This window comes from Hypanus sabinus, chromosome 15 (assembly GCF_030144855.1).
Source record: "Hypanus sabinus isolate sHypSab1 chromosome 15, sHypSab1.hap1, whole genome shotgun sequence".
In the NCBI taxonomy this organism is placed as follows: domain Eukaryota; kingdom Metazoa; phylum Chordata; class Chondrichthyes; order Myliobatiformes; family Dasyatidae; genus Hypanus; species Hypanus sabinus.
This window is the reverse complement of record NC_082720.1, coordinates 56893435-56921421: the sequence shown is the minus strand read 5'-3', so window position 1 is coordinate 56921421 and position 27987 is coordinate 56893435. Positions and strand designations below refer to the sequence as shown.

At 40.6% G+C, this 27987-nt stretch overlaps 1 protein-coding gene across 1 annotated transcript in view; it reads right to left on the bottom strand.

Annotated features, from left to right (window-relative positions):
* Nucleotides 1-1157: 1157 nt before the first annotated feature.
* LOC132405243 (uncharacterized) overlaps nt 1158-27987 on the bottom strand; it is a 138050-nt gene continuing 111220 nt past the window's right edge. The window contains 5 exon segments of the mRNA XM_059989927.1: nt 1158-1220; nt 3460-5881; nt 11540-11705; nt 12221-12467; nt 12516-12794. Coding sequence (XP_059845910.1) covers nt 1158-1220; nt 3460-5881; nt 11540-11705; nt 12221-12467; nt 12516-12794 — 3177 coding nt within the window.

Here is a 27987-nt window from a genome sequence, read left to right as displayed (position 1 = left end):
ACAGCAGTTCTTACTTATGTCATTTGTTATCTGCTCTTTGAGAACTATACATTTCAGAGATGTTAGGAAAGCATCGTTTATTGCTTGCCTGACAACCAAATTCTGTTAAAATTTGCTATATTGATACACCTGTTGCTACAGGTTCCGGTTCAGAGGCACCATAACTTTGTTGGCACTGTAGTATAAATTAAACTAGACACTCGATTTCAAGGTTCAAAATATAAGATTTAAGATTGTTGATAACCATTCCTCAGTCCATGAGTGTCAAGGAGAGCGAAGTGATTTTTACTCCGACTCCAGTGCTGTATAAACCAGGCACGGAGAACAAAATGAAAAGAGCAAAAAAAAAAAAACAAAACGAAAAGAACACAATAAATATAACATTAAAAGCAATCTTATAAAGCTCTATACAAAACTGCTTGGGTATGGATGAAGGTATATACATAAGAGCAGCTTATATATACCCTAATGATACGTATGTAAGGTGTCGTTAGGTGCAGGTGTATTTGCACATAAAGCGAATGTGACTTGAAATGAAGAAGTGACAAAGTGTCTTATGGCCAAACAGCTCTCCTAGGTAGCAGAAGGGCATATAAAATTAGAGCAGGACAGTTATTGTCAGTGTGGGTGTGAGGTCTGGACTATACCCGTAAAATAGCAATTCTTAGGGAAATAAAGTGTACTGATGACCTGTGGAGAGGCGTGGCAGGTGCGTATGCTGTGGTGGTGGGTTGGGTTAACGGTGTGCATAGCGCATAGCGATTCGCCTGGCGACTTGGGAGTAGTAACTGTTTTTGAATCTGAAATTCCTGGCGTGGGTGCCACTTAGTCTTTTCGCCGATGGGAGTGGGAAGAACAGACCACAAGCAGGGTTGGCGTGACTCTTCATGTTATCGTTGCCCTTTTACCTGCACCTTTCTGTATAAATGTCGTTTATGTTGGGTAGGCTGCCGGTGCCGTTGATTCGTTTGACAGTTTTAGCTGCCGGCAGTAGAGCCCCCCCCCCCCCCCCCAGTCCGCTGAAATAATTTTCCGTACGGCATAGCAGTGCTGCATGTTAGGATACTCTCAATTACCCATCTGCAGAAAGTCATATAACTGTGCATTGTCCAACTCTTTTAGGTCTCTTCAGAAATTAAAGAAGTTGATCGCTTTCGTCACTCTCCAGCATATGTTATAATGCAGCTTGAGTGAAGAAATGTTACAAATATGCTGCCGATCTAAAAAGAAAAAAAAAGTATGTCGAGAGAAAAGGCAACATTAATGGCAAGTTTCTTCATCGGTATTGTACGAAGTTGTTGTTGGTGTTGAAGCATACATAGACACGCAAAGTATAAAAAAAAGAAAATGAGATGGGATAAAAGGTATATGTGATGAAATGACATCAAGAATATCATTCTTTCATTTAAAAACAATTCTACGGATGATAAAGGAACAGTGATACATTTCCATGTCAGGAATGAACTCCCCGAAGTTGCGTGCTCAGCCCCTAAATCTACTCTTTACATACTTATGACTGTGTGGGCAGATTCTGCTCGAACTGCATTCTATAGGTCTGCAGATGACATGAGCCTCGTGGGCCGCATCTCAGATAACGATCCATCGGAGTAGAAGAAGGAGATAGACAGCTTGATGATATCGTAGCATTACAAAAATCTTCCCTTCAATCCCAACAAAAAATTGAGCTGTTCATTGACTTTATGGGTGGAGGGGGTGGCGGTTACGATCCTGTTAATATCTACGATGTGAAAGAGTTGAGAGCTTCATATTCCCAGGTGGGAACAGCACCGATACTATATCCTGGAACAACCACCAAGATGTCAATGCCAAGAAAAATAGTAAATACTTCTACTTCCTCAGGAGGCTAAAGAAATTTGGTATGTTCCGGAAGACTCCTTTGCGCTGTAGGACAAGAGCGGGAGCCAACAAGAGCTGTGCCATCAGTAAGTTTCCTTTTATTGAATGATCATTCAGTTTGAATCAACTTAGAGGCTTATTTGACTTGTTGAAACAAAACCAAAGAGTCCCCTATAATGAGTACCGTACTAGCAAGTTAACAATATGCTGCAGAATGTGCATCATTACCGTTGTTCCATGCCAATTATTCATGACCTTTAAACGTTAAGTTTCATTTGAATCATCATTATATGAAAGATAACAACAGTAAAAAAACATGATTCATATGTTTTTTCAGCAAAGTACGTCATCATTTAAGATCATACTTTTGAATATTTAAATAATTCTGTTGGAAAGCTCGCAATGAAAGAGTGCATTATGAAAACATGAAATGTATCAAGAGAACATCTGCAGATCCTGGATATTGAAGCAACACACACAAAATGCTGGAGGAAAGCAGGCAAGGCAATATCTATGGAAAAGAGTTCAGTCGACAAATCCGGCCAAGACCCTTCATCAAGACCTCCTCCAGGGATGCCTACCCTGAAGAAGTTTAAATTTTTCAGTCCCGATGAAGTCTTTTGAACCTATATTAAACCTATCTATGTATTCATAATTTTGTATACATCTCTAGTCTTCCCTCAGTAATCTACTTCCCAAGGAATAAAGTCTTAACCTATTCAATCATTCTTTATAACTCAGATCTTCCAGTTCCATCGACATCAATGTCAATTTAATAGGTTCTTTTTCAACCTTATTTATATCTTTATACAGGTGACTAAAACTTTACACCATACTCCAAGATTTCCAGCATCTGCAGAGTCTCCTCGGTTTGTGACACAATACCCCAAAGCAGGTTTCACCATCTTATGAAATTTCAACATAACACCCCATCCCTGCACCCAATGCTTTGCTTTATGAATGGCAATATACCATATGTTTATTGCACCTCTTGGCGAATACTTTTGCCAAACTATAAGCATCTATTCCTTGCATGTCTCTGATTATTCTTTTACCACGTTGATGTACAAAACTGTCAGTTACCGTGAACGCAGGGAAAACTATTGCAGAAAGTTCTAAGTTGGTTCGAATTTAAAATGAACAAGAATGAAAAGTCCAAACAATTACTCAATGAGGAAATATACTAAAAAAAATCGAAAAAATTGCCTGTTTTACTGCAGCATTTCGGTTGATGCTTTTAAATACTAAATCAGTAACTTCAGCCATATTATACTTCACTGCCATGATCGACTACTGCATTCCACTAAAACCGTGATGAACAAAAACATTTTCTGTCAAGTCTATATTAAACAGGAGGGATCAGTAACGATATCATCTTCTGCTCGTGCATTTGTTTAATCAACGGATCATAACAGCCTGGAAAGACTGTTATTTAGGGATTCGCTTTAGAATTCTTAAATGCGACAAATTTGTAAAATAATACAAAAATGACGGATGTACAAGGCAGTGGCTCAATATGTGGAAGCTCAACTGCCTGCCTGCATCATGGACTTTTTTTTTTGATTTAACATTGATATTTTACGTCATGTTGACATTACTTACCTGATCTGAACAGACCCTCCTCGCCAATGGATATTCCTGCGACATGTAAGCAGTTTCCTTTCCAGCAATTCTTGCCATTTCTGAACTGTGTGGTGCGAAGTACAAGTCGGATGATTCCGGTGCTGATCGAATTTTATAACGGTAGGTTTCTGTAAAGGATCCTTTTCCGTGAACATCGAGCATACTGGGAAATATGTGGGAATCTGGTGTACCGTGAAGATGGACAGTAGAATGTTGACATTCCAATTCTTTGGTGCAGCAAAAATCAGCGAAGCAGCAAAGAACTCCGGAAGCAGCCCTACTGCCCAGTGGGCAAATTACGATAACCAACACGATGATAACCAGAAGCAGAATAAAAGATGTTGTACCCAAAGATATTATTAAATAAAAACTTAATTTCTGAGTTTCTTTTAAATCTTGACGTGGTTCCTTGAAATCGGGCTGATAGGTTATCTCTTGTTCAATTGCGGTCAAAGTTAAGGTAGTCGAGGCAGAAAGAGCGGGGTAACCTTTGTCTTTCACTTGGATAATTAGTTCTTGCTTGGTGGCGTCGCTGTCTTTGAATCTCCGAGCACTCTTTATTTCTCCTGAACTTTGCGAAATTACAAAAAGACCTGGAATACTGGTTTGTTTCAGTTGAAAGGAAAGTTGAGCATTCTTACCAGAATCTGCATCGGAAGCAATGATCCTTGTTACCAGATAACCTGGGTCTGCTGATCGAGGCATATTTAATGTTCCATTGCTCGTCGTTTTCCAGGACATTATGGTCGGCGGATTATCGTTCTGATCCAAGACAATCACTTGAACAACAGCGGTGCTGGAAAGAGATGGCAATCCAGCATCCTGCACTCGAACTTGAAATCGAACACTTTTGCTTTGCTCATAATCAAATGACCTTTCCGAGTAAATACTGCCATTGTTTGAGTTGATATAGAGATATGAAGATGCCGGCACTGATTGAAGGTCATTCTCTACAATGGAGTAAGACAATTGAGCATTTCGGCCAATATCTAGATCCACAGCTGTTACTGATCCAATATAACTGCCAGGTATATTGTTTTCCGTCACATAGGCCGTGTAGGTAGGCTGCGTAAAGCGTGGTGCATTATCATTTATATCTGATATATTTACCACAATTGTTCGGTTGGTAAATAATGGTGGGAACCCCCGGTCTTTGCAAGTCACTATTACTTTGTGCTGAGGTGCATTTTCACGGTCTAGTGCAGTATTAGTAATGAGTCTATAAGAATTAGTGAAGGAGGATTTGAGGTCAAACGGAAGGTTGGGTAATATAGAGCAGTCAGTATATCCATTTTCGTTGGAATCCTTGTCTGTCACGCTGATCAACGCGATTAAAGTTCCACTCGGAACATTTTCACTGACTATACTGGAAACCGAATTTATAGTTAAGTCGGGAGCATTGTCGTTGACATCTCTGATTTCCACTCGCACGTTGCAGTGTGACATTAGTGGCGGTATATACCCATCTTTAGCCTCAACATCAATATCATACACATTCGCTTCCTCGAAATCTAAACTTTCCTTTGTATGTATCGCTCCGGTTTTGGAATTAATCGCAAATTTTTCAGTTATGCTTGGCTCATTGTAACTGCTGAATGAATAACTGATCTCTGCATTCTTATCCACGTCCAAATCAGTTGCGTTTAGCTTAATCAGTAAAGTACCCGATGGCACGTTTTCCTTTATGCTAACAATGTACAAGGACTTGTCGAAAATAGGAGGATTGTCATTGGTGTCCAGGATAAATATAGTTATCTGAGCGGTACCTGATCTTTCGGGGAATCCGCCGTCCAGAGCCGTGAGTAACAAATGGTGCCTCGATTGGGTTTCTCTGTCGAGTATGCTATTCACTACTAATTCTGGTACTTTCCATTTTCCACGATTTTTAACCTCTAAAACGAAATGCTCATTCGGTGTCAGTTGATACGTACGGACCGAGTTATTTACTCCATCTGCATCTTGCGCACGCTCCAACACAAAACGAACTCCACGTGCGGCGGATTCTTTAATTTCTAAGCGGATTTCTTTGTTCGGAAAAATTGGAGAATTATCATTGATATCTAAAATATAGACCTCCACACGGTACTGCTCATTGGGATGTTCTGCCAAAGCTTCCATGAGCAACACACAACTATCACTCTGTCCACATAGCTCTTCCCTGTCAATTCTTGCATTCACAAATAAAATCCCATTCATGCGATTTATATCAAAATACAGTTTTGTGTCATCTGATACAATCCTAAACTTACGTCTTGATATCTCCTCTGTGCTCAATCCCAGATCTTCTCCGATTTTTCCGACGAAAGCACCGCGTTCCGTTTCTTCAGGAATGGAGTAACGAATTTGCCCGGAAACCATATTCCACACACAAAGGAGAAAAATGGATGATGCCGCTGAATGTCTAAGCACACGGAAAATGCTTGTCTCTGTCATTTCAATTCCAGGGTGGATTCTTCAAGCCTCAGAAGTTGTTCTAGTTGATAATTTTCTGGCCCACGTCCGAACTACGATAGCCAGCGTACGAAATAAGATGAAAATTTAAAATGAGTTGCAACGATGGTTTTTCTGCGTTCGGTCACAGTCCGCCATTATTCAGCTTCTTTTCCCGTGCATTGGGGGATGGGTGGTGGATCACCAGCAGCATTTCACCTCCTTATTGGTAGACAGCGACACAAAGAGTCTCAGCCCATAATTGCACTGAGAATATCAATAAAGTGGAACCCTATTTCAAAACATAAAATGTTAAAATGATCACAGAAATTTTTACAAATGTGATTATTAGAAGTTATTATTGAATAGAGTTTCTATTCCAGCCAGCATTTATCTAAGTGACAATGGATAAACAAACATCAAGCTGACATTATTTGCAGCAATATTATAGCAACATTACTCGCTGTAATTTTGAAATTGTAATTAAAATTATGCCTTACAGCTTTTGCAGTGCTAATGAAAAATATTAGAATATTCTATAAATCATAATTAAAATGGCTAGTATTTTTTTGCGTATATGAATACATTTTAAAGGTTTTGTGCTGTTTAATCACAAATTTGCTTTGATCATCGAGTTCCTTATTCATATAGCTGTTTTGTTGCTTTGCATCGTAAAATAATATGAAACTGAAATATTTTCCGTGGTTTCCTTTCGTAGAGACACAGAAGACTGGAAATCTGTGAATCGACAATAGATGATAGACTAGCAGATTGTCTTTAACCGATATCAGATTGGAACAATTCAGATGTCATTAATGGTCCTTAAGTGGATTTGAATTTCAGAAATTTTAATACTTAATGTCGTATATTTTATTGCTAAGATAGATAAAGACTGTGATTCCATTACACCGAGTTTTAATTTGTGTTGCTATTGCAACTTGTTCGGTATTGCATTAAGTTCACTAAGGCATAAGGCAATTGCGAAGCAAATATTATACAATCATTTTTAAGTCACATTATTTGCAAGTAACAAAAGGGGAAATAAGCCAGATCTACAAGGGAATCTCAGCGAGTGGAGCAGCATCTATGGGACAAAGGAAGAATCGACTTTTAGAGTCGAAAGCCTACATTAGGATTGAAGGAATATTCCTTTAAAAAGCCATAAAAACATTCACGCAGGAGTTCGAGGCCCATATTTATCTAAATTAATCACCAGCCCTATAATAAATGCTACAGCTCTCTCTCTTAGATACACAAAATGGAATTCAAAATATAAAATTCTCACTAATTCTCATTAATAAATAGATTTGCATTGCATCACATCATATTGCTTTTGCAAAACACGGGTATCTTAATGAAAACAAACTGTATTAGAAACCCGTTCTACGATTTAATAATGGATTTTAAATCGGCGAGGTGTTAAATATTTCAGTAAACTTTCATTAATGAGTTGAAAATACGCTGAAAGCAATATGATCATGATATTCCATCTAGGTAGCACCTACACTGATGGCACGAAATAATTTCTTTAACCCGGTTATTTCTCCCCCTCCATATTTTCTGTTTTCATTTCCCTCTTAACCCTTCTCTTCTCCTCATCTTCTCATCACCACCCTCTGGTGACCAGCCTCTTTCTGTTTCTTCCATGATCCACTGAACTCTCCTATTAAATTCCTTCTTCTGCAGCCCTTTACCTTTGCCACGTATTACCTCTGACCTTCTCCGTTCTCGCCACCCTTCAGCCATATGGTTTCAGCTACAATTTACCAGCGTGCATTACTTCCACTCTCCGCACCTTCTCATTCTGGTTTCGCCCCCTTCCTTCCCAGCCGTGACGAAGGGCCTCGGCCATAATCATCGACTGTTTATTGTTGTTCAATGATACTGCAGGACCTTCTGAGCTCCTTCAGTGTGCGTTGCTCTGCATAATCTCTTGCTTTTGTGATAATCTTGAAATTGCATGAACCTTACATTCATCAACAAGAAGAATTACCGATGTTAGCGTTTCTAGGAACGTCACTCAGTAGTCGTTCTGTACAAGCGCAGATATTTTCACATTTTGCAAGTATAGTCGCGACCTCGATTTTTGAATGTATGTTTAATTTTGACATTAAATTGAATATATATTAAATTTATCCATAGTTTAGAGCAAAAAAATTGATTTAAATTGATAACATAGTAACACTTTTTTTTAGACAGATAGCAGTGGGTTCACTGCCAGCGAAAGTGGTAGAGCCGGATACAACAGGGTATTCTAAGAAACTCTTAGATAGGTACACTGAGCTTAGAAGAATAGACGGCTATGATCTAGAGCAATTCTAAGCAGCTTCTAGAGTAGGGTGCATGCTCGGTAGAACATTGTGGGCTGAAGGGCATGTAATCTCCTGTAGATTTCTATGATTATATGATTCAATGAGTTTGTCATTTGTCTCTGTCTTCTATGTTGACTTCACTAAATAACGCAGGACTCAACAGCTTAGAATGGTACCTCGATTGCTGAAAACTAAACCCGGACGTAAATAAAACAAACGAGAGCCTATCTCGCAAATAAACCAGAAGAGAGACGAAATAATGATGTGCCTGTCATTCAAATCCGATAAGTGACGGCCAATGATTACCGGATTGTTCCTAACTTCCATCAATGAGCGTCAATTAATTGTTGTCGATATGACAATATATCGCCTTGGTAGTGACGAACGAATCCTGTAAAAACTGAATGTCCATTTACTGCTGCTTTTTTTTTTTGTTCAAAGGCATCGTAATATAGTCATTCTGCACTGCAATTTAACCAGGATACAGAGTTGTCCAATTTTAGTGAAGAAATGTGACAAACTCAAGATACTTTGTTGAAATGATAAAAAGCAGACAAAATCAGTTGAAGTAGAAAAACAGGCAACATTCAATGCGAAGTTGTTGATCAGAATATTACCAAGTTATTGTTACTGGAGTTGAGGGAAGCATAGACATGGAAAATTAAGGAATTATATACTGTCTTGCTATTGGTTTAATTAGTTCTACCTCAAAACGTGTAATGATTTTGATTAGTATGTGCAAGCTTATCGCTTTATCTTGTTACATGAGACAATAATAAACTAATAAACCAGAAGGCTTCACTCTACCTTAGTAAAGCGGTGAACATAATCAAAGACCCCCCTCCCTCAAACATTCTTGATTCTGCCCTCTCCCAACCACAATAGTTTGAACGCTCCTAACAGTAGGCTTATTTCAGCTTCATTCCGCTGTTATAAGACCATCGAACCGTCCACTGGTATGATTAACTCTTGGCCTCACAATTTTTCTAGTAGTAGGCTTAGCCTTATTGTCTGTCTGAACTAGATTTTATCTGTAACTACGGTATTATAGTCTTCGATGTACGGATATGATGAATACATGCAAAACAAAACTTTTCCCTATACCGCTGTTTATGTGACAATAATAAACCAATTAATTACTGACCCACTTACTATTTTCTAGTTAGTGGCGACCCAGCCTTCGTTCCGTTCTCACCACCATTGCAACCACCCGTTGCCACGCAGTGTGATGATGGTGGTGGCTCAGAAATTGTAATGCTATTCAGTATTAAGTGGTTTTATCTTTTCATGTTTCTTATAATCTCTATCTGCCATAATCGTGGAGTCAATGTTATCTTTTGTTTTACATACGCTTTAATGTATTTTTAATGTTTTGCTGTAAAAAGCAGTGAATTATAAGCTTGGGGCACTTCATGTTCGATTATTGCGAACAGATTTGAATCAAGTGCTGAAGTAGGAGGAAAAGTCCTCCACTTACCGGATGAGAGCACATCCAACAATATTCATGAAGCTTGAGACATCTGAGGTAAATTCAAACTGTAAACCGACACCCAAAATGCATCCCTTTAAAGCTCTCCAATTCATCAGCAATTCAACCTGTACCTTACTGAATACCATCAGTAGTCTGTGTAGCAAACGTTTATCGGCTTTCCATCGCCGTTTCCCATTCCTGCCTTTAGGTCAAGGGCACAGAGGTCATGGAAATTCCACGACCAGCGTGATTCCCAGTAATTTCCCAATTATTCTGATAAGCACCTATCACACGGTTCATTTGCCGTTGCTCGGTCAAAATCATTGTCCACAGCAAAAGGACTACCTTGTGTACATGAATTTCATCTGTTGTGTGATATGCTTTATGAAAACTGACAAGGATAATTAGCAACGAAAATAAATGTTTTTTCGGGGAAAATTACGGCAAACAAAACAATATCGATTTGAACTATTCAGCAGAATAAATCAGCTGTTGAATGAAAAACATTGCCAGATCACAGAGGATAACAAGGATGGCGCTAATTCTATTTTTACCATTTCATTTCAATATTAGAATGACTAAAATACAACTTTACATTTTCAGTTGTACTTAATCATAACTGAAATACGTAACTCAATATGATGAAAGGAATATGTTAAATATCGCAGAATAATATTAATTATTACATATTCTTATATCTGAAAACCTAATTCCATTTCACATTAAAATATCAGGATAACAAAATGGAGTAAACTATTTCTTAAGGTCATTGGAACGTGATTTATTTTTCAAATATTCATTATAGTTTTATTGATGTAAACAGATGTTACTGCAATTTACTTCTTTAAATTGCCTCAAATGAAAATCGGATTCATATGTTTGACAAAGATGTTGCCCTTTGCAGCTGTGTATTCACACAATACGTATTTATTTTATGGTGTTTACTCAAGTGCGCTACTTACTTCGCCGATTTTGCCAATGTGGTCAATGTGGCGTTTTTGTAACGTTGGGACAAAGACTTTCTGGTATTCATCTCATTATACTGAATCGATACTGGAATGTAGGTTCCCAAAAATGCACTTACAGATGGTTGTGCTGCCGAGTGAATCCTGCGGTGGTACGTGTCAAGGGAAACAGCTCTTCCGACCACCAGTACATTCCAGTCATTTTTGGGTCGGATGTTAATTGCATACTAACTCGTGGATTTCGGAATTGCGACTTAAAGTGCAATTATAACGATCGGAATTAAGAGTGACAGCAATCCTAAAGAAATAAGAATATTAAATGGTATATAATAACGATACTGTAAAATCTTGCGTGGTTGGTCAACGTCTGAGCGTATTCCTGTGCTTTGTTCACCAAATGATCGAGTAAAAGTCGCCTTAGCTGAAAGCATTGGATGGTCACTGTCTCTCGTACGTATAATTATCTTTTGCATGATGGCGTCCGCGTCCTGAAAATAGTGAGCAGCTCGAACCTCTCCAGAATTATGTGAGATTATCAACAGACTAGTATCTATACTACTCAGAATTTGATAGAAAAACATACATTCTGACCAGAATCTGCATCGAATGCAATAGCCTTGTCGCTAGGTGTCCTGGGCTTGCAGATCGAGGAATATCTGTTATGCTGTGGTTCAATGATTCAAGCTTATTTTTATTATAGGAGGATTGGCATTATGTTCAATAATAATACGACTCACTGTAACATCGCCGGAGTGCATTGGAGCTCTATTATCTTGCGCTTGAATTTCAAACTGAAAGCGCTTAAGATACTCGTAATCAAATGCCCGTTGCAAATAGATAACGCCGGTTGAGAATCAATTGAGACATAGGAAGATAATTACGTCCTTTGAACGCCTTTCTGCAGAATAGTGTAAGAGAGCTGGGAGTTCAGGTTGATATCAGAATCGGTGGCAGCCACTTTACCGATTGAACTGCCGGGCGCATTGTTTTCCTTGACAGGAATGGTGTATGAAGATATTAGGAAGCTTGGTGCGTTGTCGGTAATATCTGCAATATGTATAATGAAAGATTATTTGGTGGTTAGCGGAGGATATTCGCGGTCCTTGCAATTAACCAAGACATTATATTCGGCAATCTGCTCTCGGTGCAATGTATCATTTGTCACCAATCTATATGAATTTTTAAAGGGTGATTTTAGAGCAAATGGAAGAGCTGGCGATAGGGTCTTTTAAGAGACTTTTGGATAGGTGCAGGGAGTTTAGCAAAATAGAGGGCTATGGGTAACCCTAGCAATTTCTAAGTAGAGGCATTTTCGGCACAACGTTGTGGGCCGAAAGGCCTGTATTGTGCAGTATTTTTTCTATGTTTCTATGTGACAATCAACGCGCCCGTTTTCGTGGGAATCCTTGTGTCTCTTACACTGATTAAAGCCTACAATGTTCCAAAGATCGCATTCTCACGCACTATCTTAGGAACAGGATATAAAGCGAAATCTAGAGACTTATCGTTCACATCGCTGAGGCTTACTTGGGCAGTAAATTGTGCAGATAGAGGGGGCAAACCCATATCCTTAGTTTCCACATCAATTTCGTAATTATTTATTTTTTCAAAGCCCGAAATTCCCTTTAATATTTGTTCGCCTGACAGAGGATCAATGGTAAATATTTCTAATACCCTTATTTTATTATAGCCGCTGAGAGAATGAATAATCTCACTATTGGATCCCTTGTCCAACTCTGTTGCATTACGTTTGATCACCAGAGTGCCCGTTGGCACTTTATCCATTAAACAGTCAACATACAAATCCTGCTAGAATACCGGCGCATTATCATTAGAGTCCAAAATAATGATATTTACATTGGTGGTGCCCGTCCTTTGTGGATAGCCACCGTTCAGGGCTGCCAATAACAACCGATACAGTGATTGTTTCTCCCGATCGATTGCTTTCGCTAACGTCAGTTCTGGGATTTTCGCTTCCTGGCGGATCTGTACATCTAACACAAAATCGTCGTTTGGAGTCAGCTGGTAGGTGCGAATGGAATTTTTTTTACCGACGTCAGGGTCGTGTGCATCAGGTAATGTAAGCCGCGTCACGGCAATCGCGAGTTCAGCAATTTCCAAACGTATTTCACTAACCTGAAATTTGGGAGAATTATCCTTTACATCCCCGTGAAGGGCCAGCAATGCGCTTGCACCTTGTCCAGTCGAGGGAGGATGGGTGGTGGCTCTCTAGCTATAGTAAATCTCTTTATTTGTTGACAACGACACGAAGTGTCTCACCCTATAACTACAATGATATCACAATAAATATTCACTTACACGAAAATATTAATCGAATTAGAGGACAGTAAATAAATTTTAGTTCCTTTAAGTTCCTGGATACTTATCAACTTTACATACTGAAAAGTTACAAAAGCTCTCTTTTTCCAATTATGACAAAGGATTTTGGGCAACAGAGTGTAAAATATGCACTGCTCGTCCAACCCGAAATTCCATTAAATGGTTAAGCTGAACATCAGCAGCCGTTTCTAACCATATTAATACTTCTAATATAAGTTTGTATAGAACACATATTTAAAGAGCTCATAGAAGACATATTATTTCTAATTCTCCCTCGCAACACTGAAAAACTTGTCCATGTATTAAGCATCACGAAAAACGTTTTCAATTAGCACATTAATTTTATATACTTATCTAGTTTTGTTAAATGTTGGCTTTTTTTCTTGCCAATAGCGCAATCCGTTGAAGGAATGATAATATCTTTTAAAGTTGTGTCTTAAACCGATAAAACAATAAACAGTCTAGTGTTTAATCGTGCTTGGTCTAGTTCAATTTGACATTTATGCAATGCCAAGTCTCAGGTTTACGAGATAATAACATTAGTACAAATATGTTGAAGGAACAACAATTTGAGATCACAATATAATATGCCACATTAATGTATCTGCAGTACTAACAACCGGTTAGTAAAATCCAAGATAATTGGATAGAAGGAGCAATATAAAACGATGTATTGAACGACGATGGACTGCCCTGATTATCATCTATTATGTACTGTATTCACTTCCATTTAATTGTATTTTTTAAATTGCATTTCCCTTCCATCTGGATATTTTACTGTACCTTCGGCGAGCAAAAAATATTTAAGTTTAATCTTAGTATTCTCTCTTACCTTCTTCCTGATGCCAGCCGCGAGAAGGAAGCATATCCCAGGTGATGGGGGTCCCTGATGTTGGATGCAGCTTTTCTGTGACGACGTTCTCTGCAGATCTGCTCGTGCGACAGATGTTTTTTTGCCGGAAAATCCAGAAGCCATTCCTGTTCTTGTGACAGACAAGTCTCTGGAATAGCCACGATGTAACGGTTCACCTGAACTGATCCTTTGCAAGTTCATCACTCTTGTTCATGATACTACTTGCATTAAAGTAAAAACATTTCTTCATAGGCAAATGACTGTGATCATGCCCTATCCATTGCCCATCCTTCCCTCCTACTGGCTGTATCCATCTTTACACCAACTGCTTTATCCACTAACTTGCCACTCTGTTTCCCATCCCACTGCCAACATACTTAGTTCTCAACCTCCCCAGGAAACACGCCCGCAAGGATATCTGTTTCCCTACCAGAAGCACCCCCTTCCTCGAGTTCAGTACAACGAGGGAGACCAGTGATTGTCCCTTTTGTACATGTCATCCTTTCCCCAGAAAAGTTCCCAGATTTGACACCCTGAACGTCCCATCCCCGTACACACACCCGAGATATTCAGCCATATATTTAACTGCCATATTATCTTAATCTTGCCATTGTGGGATTTTTATAGATATTTTGAATCACTCTGACCGTGCCCTACTTAACTAACAGCTCAGCCCGAGCAAACTTCACCTTACGTATATATAGCTGCAGTAGGTACACTTTTTAATCAAAGAGAAATATGATTGTTTTATTATCTTCGGAAGGAGGTGTATCTGGGCCATTGAAGTGTCACTTTCTTTAACAGCCCATTCTTTGTAACTCCGCCCAGTGAACTTCAATTTTCCAAGATAAGAAGATCGAAAATACGAAAAGAAGCATATAGATTATAAACACATGAGATTCTGGAGATGTGCGGAACTTCCGTCTGTTGCGGCGGAGGGATCCAAGCGCTACTTTAACTTGCTTCCGGTCTCACCGTTGCTGTGGAGGCCACACAAGGAGAATCGGGTGCAGCAGATAACCTCGACAGATTCTCAGCTGAAGTGAAAATTTTGCTTTGGTCCTTGAATGGTGGTCATAATATAGACTATAAAATGGTGGAGGAACTCAACAGCCAAGCAGCATGTAGGGAAAGAAAGTATAGTCAACGTTTCGGACCGAAACCTTTCGGCAGGACCAGAGATAAAAAAAAAACTGAGGAGTAGACTTCAAGGGTTGGAGGAGGCGATAGGTGAATCTTGCAGAGGGAATGGATGAAACAAAGAGTTAGGAAGTTGATTAATGAAGAGACAGAAGTCCATGGAAGAAAGAAGAAAGGTGGGGGTGCAGAGAGTGGGTGCAGCACCAGAAGGAAGCGATGGTCGGGCAAGCAGATAACATGAGAGACGGACAAGGGGAAAATGGTGAAGGCGGTGGGGGGGGGGGCGAAGATGGTGGAGGCATCACTGGAAGTTTGAGAAATCGATTTTCATGCCATCGAGCTGGAGGCTACCCAAATGGAGTTTGAGGTGTTGTTCCTCCAAGCTCAGTGTGGCCTTATCCTGGCAGTGGACAAGGCCATGAATGGACCTATCGGAATGGGAATGGGAAGTGGAATTAGAAGGAGTGGCGACTGGGTGTTCCCGCTTGCTCTGGCGGACGAAGCGTAGATGTTCAGCGCAGGGGTCTCCCAATCTACGTCGAGTCTCACCAATATCCAATATGCCACACCGGGAGCACCAAACACAGTAGATGACCCCAAAAGACACAAGTAAAGTGTCACCTCAGCTGGAAGGACTGTTTGGACCCTGAATGGTATTGAGGGAGGACGTACATGAGACAGGTGAAGCACTTGTTCCGCTTGCAAGGATACGTGTCAGGAAGGAGTTGTCTCTACTGGCTCTATCCACACTGATATTATGATGCAACATCAACGCGCCTTCTAATAATGTGAGCAAAAGCAAAGGTGAAATGCAAGAGATATCAAAAATACTGAAAATTGTCAGAAGGACCGTATACCCAAGTCGTCAACCTTTATATTAATATATACAGTTTATTTTTCAGATCATACTTTCTTTTATAGGCAATTGAACAAAAAAGTAGAAATGCGGAAGAATGTAAACAGAAAGGTCAATGACGAAGCGAGCTTAAAATGTGTATCGCTGGTGAGATGTATACCGTTCTTCATTTCTACTTCTTTCGCACCGCAAACGTGCTTCGTTCATTAATCCATCCTGTTTCTGGCTGTACTTGTGTCAGTCGTGTTGGCTGCCATGTGACAGGGTCAGGGATGTCTCTGATCGTAACCTGAGTAGTTTGGAGAGGGAGCGAGAGTAGCCAGATGTCTTTGTACATATTGGTACCAATGGCACAGGAAGGAAACGGAATAAGGTCCTGAAGAGAAATGCCAATTAAAATGCTAAGAAGCTGGACCTCCAGGGTAGTAATTTTTGGATTATTAATTGTGACATGTGCTACAGAAGGCAGAAACATAGGGATTTGGCATATAAGTATATGGCTGAGAAGATGGTGCAGGGGCAGGGCTTTGCATGGCCTCCTTGCTTCTTTAGAATCTCTTCTGGAGGAAGCATTATCTGTACAACAGGAACAGGTTGCATCTGAACACGACGGGGACCAATATTCTCGCGAGCAGATTTGTTAGAGCAGTTGCGGAGGGTTTAAACTAATTTGGCAGTGGGATGGGAACCGGAGAGAAGGGGCTCAGGAGAGTACTGATGATAAAGGAACAATAATAGCGTGCAGACAGACTGTCAAGAACGACAGGCAGGTGACAGGACAAAATGGACGCAAGCAGGATGAATATCAGTGCATTAAAATGCTGAGTCAAATAAGGTAATACATGCTGTACTGAAAGTGTAATATAGCAATGCACGGATTATAAGACATAACGTCGATCGTCTTTTTGCACGCTTACAGACGGTTGGGTATGATGTTGTGGCCATCACTGAATCGTTACTGAAGGATGGTTGTAGTTATGAGTAGAATGTCCAAGGTTTACATTGTACTCGAGGGATAGGAAGGTAGGCAGATGGCGTGTGTGGCTCTGCTGCGAAAGAATGAGGTCAAATCATTAGAAAGATGTGTTATCCTACGTGAAGAAACAGAATCGTTCTGGATTGAGTTAAGAAAATACGATGGTAAAACGACCGTGCAGGCCTCCAAACAGCAGCTGAAATGTGGATGACAGGTAACAACGGGAAATAGTAAAGGAGTGTCAAAAGGGCAATGTTACAATAGTCATGTGAAATTTTAACATATAGATAGATTGGGAAAATCAGGTTGGTAATGGATCCCAAGAGAGTGAGTTTGTTGAATCCCTGCGAGATGGCTTTTCGAGCGATTTGTCGTTGATCCTACTTGGGTATCAACTATGCTTCTTTAGGTGTTATGTAGTGAACCAGAGACGATTAGGGAGCGTAAGATGAAGGAACTCTTCGGATCACAATATGATTGGATTCAACTTGAAATTTGTCAGGGAGAAAGTAAAGTCTGACCAAGCAGTATTTCAGTGGATTAAAGGAATAATAGTGGCTTAAGAAAGGGTGTGGCTAATATAATTGGAAGGAGATGTTGGCAGGGATGACGACAGAGCAGCAATGACTTGAGTTTCTGGGGAAAGTGAGGTAGGAGCATGTCAGATGTATCCAAAAAACAAAGAAATACTGAAAAGGTAAAATAGTTCAGCCGTGGTTAACAAGGTAAGTCAAACCGAATGTAAAAGCAAAAGTGAAGACATAACAAAACTAACAATTGTGGGAAGATAACAAATTGGGAAACTTTTGCAAACCTACAGAAAGCAACTAAAAACGTCATTACAGAAAAAAGATGAATTATGAAAGTAAACTAGGAAACAACATCAAATTGAACAAAAATATTTTTCAAGTATATGAAAAATAATAGGGAGACGCGAGTGGATATAATAAAGCTAGAAAATGAGGCTGGAGAGATAATAACCGTGGACAAGGGGATGACAGATGAACTAAATAAGTATTTTGCATCAGTATTCACTGTGGACGGCACTAACTATGTGTCAGGTATTGAAGGGTGTGTGGGAAGAGGAGTGGGTACAGGGAGAATGTGCTCAAAAAGCTGAAAGACGGAACCCTACATAAGTCACCTGGACCAGATGAACTCTACGCTAGGGTTCTGAAAGAGTCAGCGGTACAGATTGAGGAGGCAGTACTAATGATCTTTCTAGAATTATTGGGCACTGGCATGGTTTCGGGGGATAGGAAAATTGCAAATGTCACTCCTCTTCGGGAAAGGAGCGAGGCAGCAGAAAGGAAGTTATAAACGAGTTAGCCTGATCTCAGTGGTTGGGAAGATGGTGGAGTTAACTGCTACGGATGAGGTTATGGAGTACTTGGTGACACGGGACAAGTTAGGGCAAAATCAGTATGGTTTCCGACCAGTAAATTGTTGCCTGACGAACTTGTTGGAATTTTTTGAGGGGATTAGAAACAGGGTAGATAAAGGGAATGCAGCGAATATTATATTTTTGAATTTTCACAAGGCCTTTGACAAGGTGCCTCAGATGAGTTTGCTTATCAAGTTAAGAGCCCATGGTAATTCAGGAAAGTTACTTACATGGCTAGAACATTGGCTGATTGCTAGGAGGCAATGAGTGAGAATAAAAGTATCGTTTTCTGGTTGTCTGCCAGTGTCTGGTGTCGTTCAGCAGGGATTGATTTTGGGACCACTCCTTTTTTGCTGTATATAATTGATTTAGATGATAGAATAGATGGCGCTGTTGCTGAGTTTGCAGATTATCCTTAGATTGATGGAGGGACAGGTAGCGTTGCGGAACCAGGATGTCTGCAGGACAGACAGATCAGGAGAATTGGCAAGAGAGCCGTAAATGAAATACAATTTTGGAAAATGCATGGTCTTCTCCGTTGGTAGAAGAAACAAATGTGCAGGCTATTTTTCTTTAATAGGGAGAAAATCCAAAAATTCGAGATGCAAAGGGACTTGCGAGTCCTTTTGCCGAACACTCTAAACGTCAGTTTGCAGATAGAGTCATGAGGAGGAAGGCCAATACAATGTTCGTATTCAATTCAAGAAGTGGAGAATAGAAGGGCAAGAATGTGATGCTGAGGCTTTGTAAGGCACGAGTGAGGCCTCAACTTGAGTATTCAGAACAGTTTTGTTCTCCTTATCTCATAATCGATGTTCTGGCATTGGGGAGAGTACAAATGAGGTTCATAATGATGTTTCCCAGAATGGAAGGTTAATCATACAAATAAGCTTTGATCGCGCTGGAATATAGAAAGATGAGGGAGGATCTCAATGAAACCTTCCGAATTTTGAAGGCTGAGACAGAGTAGACGTGGAAAGGATGTTTCCCATGGTGGGGGATCCAAGGAGAAAACGGCAAAGCCTCAGGACAGTGAGGCGTCCATTTAAAACAGAGATTCAGAAAAACAATCTTTAACCAGAGTGTGGTGAATTTGTGGAATTTGTTACGCAGGGCAGTTGTGGAGGACACGTCGTTGGGTGTATTTAATGTGGAGATTGATAGGTTCTTGATTGGCCATGGCTTCAAAGTTAATGAGAGAAGGCTGGTGAGTGGGGCTGTGCAGGGGGCGAAAACGGGATCAGCCATTATTGGATGCAGGGAAAGAATCTACAGGCCAAATGGCCTAATTGTACTCCGATATCTTATGGCCATAATGATTATGCTCTTATTGCGTTGAAGTGTACTTTCTGTTTTTGCTTAGTCACGCGAATTAGTAACGTTATACTTAGCTACATAGATATGGCTTAAAATAATAAGTATTTCGGAGGTTTTCTTTCTCCCAATGCTGCAAGTAAAATCCTCGAAGAAGACATGGTCATTGTCCTCACGAAGAAACGCTGGAGAAGATTTGGGCAACTGATGTGATGAGAGGGCAACTCCATCATCAAGCCAGCACTTCATAGTACTCCTGAAGGGCGGTGGAAATGCGAGAGACCAAAGCCAATTTGGCACCATACCATAGTTGACGAAATTAGGACCCGGAACCACACCTGGAACACAACAGAGAAGATGGCCAAGGACAGACAGAGATGGAGGACCTTCACTACTGCTCAAAACATCCGCAATGTACCAGGTGATATCTAACAAGACAACCTAATTCAATGACCTCTCTCAATAACTATCGTCCAGTAGCATTTACATCTACAGTGATTAAGTGTTTTCAGAGTATGGTGATGAAACATATCAACATGCTTAAGAAGCGACTTAGATCAGCTCCAGTTTATCTACCAGCACAACAGGTCGAAAGCAAATGCCATCTCAGTGGCTCTTCACTCAACTCTACAACACTTGTACAACAAAAATACATATATCAGGATGCTCTTTATCAACTGCAGCTCAGCATTCAATACCATCAACTCCTCGAAACTAATCAACTAAGTTCTAGGACCTTGGCCTGAATATCTCCTTGTGCAATTGGCTCCTGGATTTCATCACTTGTAGACAACAGTCAGTTTGAAATGGCAACAACATCTCCCTACAACCTCCATCAGCACAGGTTCAGCACAAGGCTGTGCGCTTTGCCACCAGATCCAGTAGCTTTAGACTTATGACAATGCAATTCAGCACAACTCCACAATATTCAAGTTTGATGATAGCAACACTATCATAGGCCGAATCAAAGGTAGTGATGAATCAGCATTTAGGAGGTAGTTTGAAAATCTGGCTGAGTGTTGCCTGAACAACAACCTGTCTTTCAATGTCAGCAACACCATGGAGCTGGTTATTGACTTCAGGAGTAGGATACAAGAGGTCTATGAACCAGTCCTCATCGGAGGATCAGAGACGGAGACGTCAGTAAATTTACATTCCTCGGGACTGTAAATTCGGAGGACCTGCCCTGGGTCCAGAACGTAATTGCAATAACAAAGAAAGCAGAGCAGCACCTTTACTTACTTAGGAGTTTCTGCAGATAGGGCATGACATCTAAAACTTTGCCAAACTTCTATGGGGATGTAGTAGAGAATATATTGTCTGGCTGCATCACAGCCTAGCATATATCCGCCAATACCCTTGAATGGAAAATCCAACAAAAAATATTGAATTCGGCCAAGACCATCACCGGTAAAGCCCTCCACGCTATTGAACATATCTACACGAAACTCTGTCATAGGAAAGCAACATCTAACATCAGGAACCTCGCCGCCCAGGACATGCTCTCTTCCCATTACTGCCATCAGAAAGAAGGCACTGGAGCGTCAGAGCTCACATTCCCTGGTTCAAGATCAGGGATTGCGCCTCTGTCATCAGGCTCTTACATAACATACGAACATAAGAAATAGGAGCAGATGTGGACCATCTAGTCCGTTGAGCCTGCTCTGCCATTCAATACGATCATGCCTGATCTGGCCATGGACTCATCTCCACCTACTTGCCTTTTCCCCATAACCCTTAAATCATCTATTATGAAAAAATCCATCCAACCTTGTCTTAAATATATTTATTGAAGGAGCCTGCACTACTACATTTAGCGAGAGAATTCGACATATTCACCACCTTTGGGAAAAACATATCCTCCTCTTCTCTGTCCTAAATCTATTTCCGGGAATCTTGAGGCTATCTCCGCCAGTGCTCATCTCACAAATCAGTGGAAACAGCTTTCTTGCCTCTATGTTATGAATCCATGTCATAATTTTAGATGTTTCTATAAGGTCTTCTCTCATTCTTCTGAATTCCAGCGAGTATAGTCCCAGGCGACTCAATCTCTCCTCATAATCTAACCCCCTCATTTCTGGAATCAACCTGGTGAACCTACTCTGCACCGCTGCCAAAGCCAGTCTATGTTTCCTCAACTAAGAAGACAAGGACTGTACGCAGTACTCCAGGTGCGGCCTCAGTAGTGCACTTTACATTTGCAGCTTAACCTCCCTATTCTTAAATTTAATTACTCTCGCAGTGGAGGCCAACACTACATTTGCCTTCTGGATAGATTGCTGCATTTGCAAACCAACGTTCTGTGATTCATGCACAAGCACTCCCAAGTCCCTCTGCACAGGAGAATGCTGCATTTTTTTATCATTTTAGTAAGAATATGCTTTTCCATTTATCATTCCAAAGTGAATGACCTATCGTTTCCCGTCATTGTATTTCATCTGCCAGACCCTTGACTACTCACTTAACCTATCTATATCTCTCTGCAGACTCCCCGTATCTTCTGCAAAATTTGCTTTTCCACTCTATCTAGTATCAACAGAAAACTTAAATACACTACACTCTCACCCCTCTTCCAGATCATTTAATGTATATCGTGAACAGCTGTGGGCCATGTACTGACCCCTGCGGCATACTACTCACCACTGATTGCCAACCAGAGAAACACCCATGTATCCCAGCTCTCTGCTTTCTATCTGTTAACTAATCGTCTATCCATGCTAATACATGACCTCCAGCTCTATGTATCCTTATCTTATAGATAAGTCTTTATGTGGCACCTTATCGTACGAAAGGGTTAAGTTCACTGAACTTCACTTGTCCTATCTTTGAAGTGTTCCCCATTAATTCACTTTTCTGGTTACTTAATCTCATGTTCTCTATAATTATTGATTATTTATATAGAGTTTTCATTATTGCTTTCTTTTTGTATTTGCACAGTTTGTTTTCTTTAGCACACTGGTTCAAATGTCAAGTCGTTTACTATTCTATTGTGGATTTAGTGAGTAATCCCGCAGGAAATTGAATCTAAAGCTGTATATGGTGACATATACGTACGTTTACAATAAATTTACCTTGAACTTTGAAAAAAAAAAGATAAGGAGGAGAAGATGCGTGGAAGTGTCAATGCTAATCAGGAATAGTATCACAACTGCAGAAAAGGACGAATGCGTGGAGAGATCGTCATCTGAGTCAATGTGGGCGAAAATCGAAACAGCAACAAGCAATCACTGTACGAGGACTATAATTCTGACCCCGAATATTTCATGTTCAAGTTCAGCTTATTGGCATTCAGCCAAAAGAATCAACGTTGCTTCGGGCCAAGATGCACAACACAGTACAAATACAGAACCTATAAAAAGTTTTTCACCCTCCCTAAGAAGTTCTTATGTTTTATTTTTTTTTTGCAACATTGAATGCCACTGTACTTAATTTGGCTTTTTTTTGACACTGATCAACAGAATGATACCATTGCATGTCACAGTAAAAATAAATATTTACAAAGTGGCCATATATGATTACAAATTGAATGCTCAAAATAATTAATTACATTAGTATTCAGCCCCTCTGGTATGAGACTCCAAATTATCACTGGTGCAGCCAATTGATTCTAAAAGTCGTATAATTAGTTAAATGGAGATATGCGTGTGTAGTAAAGGTATTTGAAGTCATTGTACTGCTTGTGGCTGGTAAGTCAGTATCCTGGTAAAAACCACACCATGAAGACAAAATAACATTTAAAACAACTCTGCGAAAAGGTTATTGAAACGTATGTCAGAATATGGATACCAGGAAATTTCCACGTTACTGAATATTCCTTGAATTACAGTCAAGTGAATCATTAAGAAATGCAAAGAACACAATGTAAATCTCACAAGAGCAGGCCATCCTCGAAAACTGAGTGACCGTGCAAGAAGGGGACTAGTGAGAGGCTATAAAGAGAACTGTGACAAATCTGGAAGAGTTACATGCTTCAGTGGCTGAGAAGGAAGAGACTCCTTACACAATACATGTTGCCACAATGCTGAACCAGTCGTTGTTTATGAGACACGGGCAAAGGGAAAGCCACTGTTGAAAAAAAAACTCACATGAAATCTCGGCTAGAGTTTGCCAGAAGGCATGTGGGTGACTCTGAAGTTAACTGCAAGAAGGGTCTATGGTCTGATGAAACCAACATTGAGCTTTTGGCCATCAGACTACACGCTAGGTTTGGCGTACGTCAAACATCACACATCATAAAAACACACCATCCCTATCCTGAAGCATAGTGGCGTTTGCCTCATGCTGTAGGGATGCTACACTGCAGCAGGCCCTGAAAAGCTTGTGAAGATGAAATGAATGCAGCAAAATACAGAGAAATCCTGGAGGTAATCCTGAACTGCGACTTTGGAGAAGATTTGTTTTCCAGCAATACAATTATCCTAAGCATTAAGCCAAAGCTACACAGGAATGGCTTAAAAACAACAAAGTTAAACTCCTGCAGTGGCCAAAACAGTGTCCAGACCTGAATCCCATTGAGAGCTTGTGGCTGGACTTGAAAAGGGCTTGTAACCTGAGAGAGCTTGAACAGTTTTGCAAAGAAGAATGGGGATGAATTGCAGGGTCCAGACGTGCAAAGGTGAAAGAGACTTATACACATAGCTGTAATTGCTGCCAAAGGTTCATCTACTAGCATCGATAAAATACTGTCTTTTTTTTTGGGCGGGGGGGGGGGGTGAGTAATCATGCAACCAATTATGTTCCTTGATAATAGAAATAATTTTAGACCAATTTGTAGAAATCTGTCCTCACTTTGACACAAAAGAGTCCTTCGGGGCGATCAGTGTCTAAAAAGTCAAATTAATTCCATCATGAATCAGTATTGTAAAAGAATATAATTTAAAATCTTCCAAGAGGGGTTGAATATTTTTTATAGGCACTGTAACACACACATAACACATAAACTAATATTACCACAAATAAAGTAAAAATAATGAAGTGCATTTATGACACAAGTTAAAAGAAAAAGCTATTGGCACATTATGGCAATCGATACATAGAGAAGGCAAATTTTGGAAAGTGTAAATATAATAGTATTATTGTCATGGATGGCATCAACTTCGTCATGATTGATTTGCAGAGTCTTAGTCCAAGAGTTTTAAATGGAACAGAATTTGTCAGGTGTGTTCAGAAACGATCCCTGACACTATATGTGGGCAGACCGACTGGACGAACGACCCTGGTCAGCTGACAGATCTCTCGATGGGTAAGCATGTCGAAGACAGTGATCACAACCTTGACTTTTGCCATTGCCTTTGACAAGGATAGGAGCAGTTAATATGGGAAAGTACCTGGGGAAGGGTTAATTATGATGCTATTACGGTTAATAAGTGTAACTTGAAAATAGATGTTCTCAGCGAAATGTACAACGAAAATGTTTAGGTAGCATAAGGAGCATTTCCATGGGATTCAGAACAGGCCTGCCCCATGAGTCAGGGTAAGACCGTTGGCTGAAGGTCGCATGGTTGACAAGCAATATGCAACATGTAGTTAAGTGGAAAAAAGAAGCTTGCTTACATTTTAAGCAGCAAAATGCAGGCATTTTTATCCATAATTATAAAGTATCGAGAAAGAAGCTTAAGAAGGGGACACGAGGCCTTGGCAAGTGAGATTAAGGAAAAACCCAAAGCGTTCTAGATGATTGAAATTCGTAAAGTATCGGACAGCGAGAGAAAGTGAAGGAGAAATTGTAGGATTTGTGGGCAAAATGTAGTTGTTCACAGAAATTATCCCAGTAATGAAATGGTTAACATATGAGGAGCATTTAATATCTCTGAGCTTTTCTCTTCATCCTCCCCTCCCACATCCATCGAGCTGTCACCTCACATGGCTTCCACTATTACCTTTGAGCAAACAAAAACTCCCAAACATCCCACTATGTTTTAATTCTGGCTACTAACCCCTTACTTTCCATCCATAAACAAAGTTTTCTGACCGGAATATCGAACTTCCTATTATTTTGCAAACATGCCGCTAGACATGCTGAATTCCTCCAACATTCAGTATGTGTTACTCTGGAGTTCCCTCAGCTTCTAAATCGGTTCTGTGCATAGAATGCTGAGATGCCAAGATAGAAGCGACATCTATCGCCCTTTTCCCAGGGAGGAAATAGATAATACATGGTGAAATAATTTTATTTTCTTTGGGAGGTGTCTCGAGGTTGAGCCGGTGGATGTCAGGGAAAATGATAGGTTTGTTGAACGCGTTTCGAAAGGTAATGGTAGAAGCAGGTACTCAAGAGATTCTTAGATAGGCAGAAGGATGAAAATCATGGAGGTCTATGAGGGGAAATGGGTTTGATTGATCCCGGAGTAACTTAAATGTTCGGGACAAAATCATGATCTAATTGGCTTCTGTTGTGCTATACTCTTTTATGTTGTATTAGTTCTCTGTCAATCTTTTTTTTCGGAACAAAATCCCCTTCTAGAGATTTGCTTCGATGCATTGCAGACGCATACCCGAGATGATCCAGATTCGACGTCTGGACAACTTATTACGCTTCCAGACCGAAATGGTTAGCCAAACGAACAAATGACGGAATCGAATAACAACCTTTGAAGTACGGTCGTACGAGCTTAGAAAAAAAAAGACAAAATATGCCAACCTTAAAAAAAAGGACTTCAGAAGGACACAAAAGATACTCTTGCAGCAGGGTGAGCTGCCTCAACGACTATTGCCCAGTGGGATTCAAATAGATAGTGATAGATTGCCCTGAGAGGTTTGTTATGTCTAGAATCAGTTCCCGAACAAGCAAAGGTTCAGAGTTCAAAGGATTAAACATACAGTTATTATTAAAGTATGTAGGTAGCATACAACCTTGAAATTCATTTTCGGTATAGGCAGCCACGAAACAAAGGAAACCAGGGAATCCTGAAACCATACCGACTTTGTTCTATCTTGTCCAGTGTCACCAAGTGCTCCATAACTTCATCCTTAACAATTGACTTCAACCTCTACTCACCCACTGAGGTCAGGCTAGCTGGTCTATAGTTTCCGTTCTGCTGCCCCTTCCTCCGTTCCTAAAATGTGGCATGACATTTGCACATTTCCAGTCCTCTGGCACCATGCTAGAGTCCAACGATTTCAGCAAGATCATTGGGCTGAAGGGGCCACGGCACAGGCTCTGAAGAAGCTGCAAAAACGTTCTAACTCAGTGAGCTCCACGATGGACAATAACGTTGTCAGCACCGAAGACAACTTCAGAAGGCGATACCTCAAAAAGGCAGCATCCATCAATAAGAACCCCTATCAGGTAGGCGTGGCCTCACGCCTCTCATCGCTACTTTAAAGCAGCAGGTGCAGAAGATTAATGATTCATCTTTCAGGAAGAGCTTCTTTCCCTCCGCCATTATATTTCTCAATTCATACTGAACCCATGTACACTACTTGACTATTTTTTCCTTTGTTCTTCAGTTTTGCGCTACCAAGTTAATTCATATATAATATATATATTTGCTATTTCGTTATATAACTTAAAATATGTTGTATTGCAATGTACTACTGCCTCAAAACACGAAATTTCACGAAATTGCACGTCGCGAACAGGGAACCGGTATCCAGGAGAGTCTTTCCAAAGACAAGACAGTCCTAAGAATCAGGGAACGAGGTTTGCTCACACTAGAGTGGACCAACGAACCGGCACAGCATCGCTGTGACGCCCGAGTTTTATCCTATGTTCGGTAAGAGGAACCGGGTGTGTGGTAATTAATAGGACTAGCAATCATTGGGAATCAGCCGACAGGAATTAAGGCACAATCAATGAGATAATGGCAAGATGGGGAATTGTTCATTCGGGACCATGACAGTACCCTTCCCTCATCGGGAGCTCTAGACGAATCTTCAGGCTTGTCTGGATGGTCCCGATAGAAATCTTGGATGTGGGAAGGGTACAGGATGAAGGAGCTCGGAACACAGGAACGCTCCTCCGGGCCGTACCCTTCCCAATCGACCAAGTATTCGAGGCTACTGCTCCGACGGCGCACATCCAGTAGCCATCGGACTGTGATTGCCGGATTGTCGTTGCTGAATCGGGCGGGTGTAGGGGTTTCGGTCGGAGGTCACAAGGGGCTGACGGAAGCGGGTTTTATTTGGGCAACATGAAATGTAGGGTGGATGCGCATAGACTTAGGCAGTTTAAGTCGGACTGCTGTGCGTTTGATGGTACTTTCGGCCTCGAGAGGTCCCAGAAGGCGAGGGGCGAGTTTTTGAGTGGGATGTCTTTGGATGACAGCCACACCTTCTGTCCAGGTCACTACTCAGGTGACGGAGTCCGACGGCGACCAACAATGCTCCGGTTGCGATCGGTTGATCGGAGCAGGGCCGTACGTGCGACTTCACAAACCTTGCGCACCAATCAATATGGGCCTGAACCGAAGGCACCGCAGTCTCCTCTTCTTGAACGTTAAACAGCGGGGGTTGGTACCCAAGGGA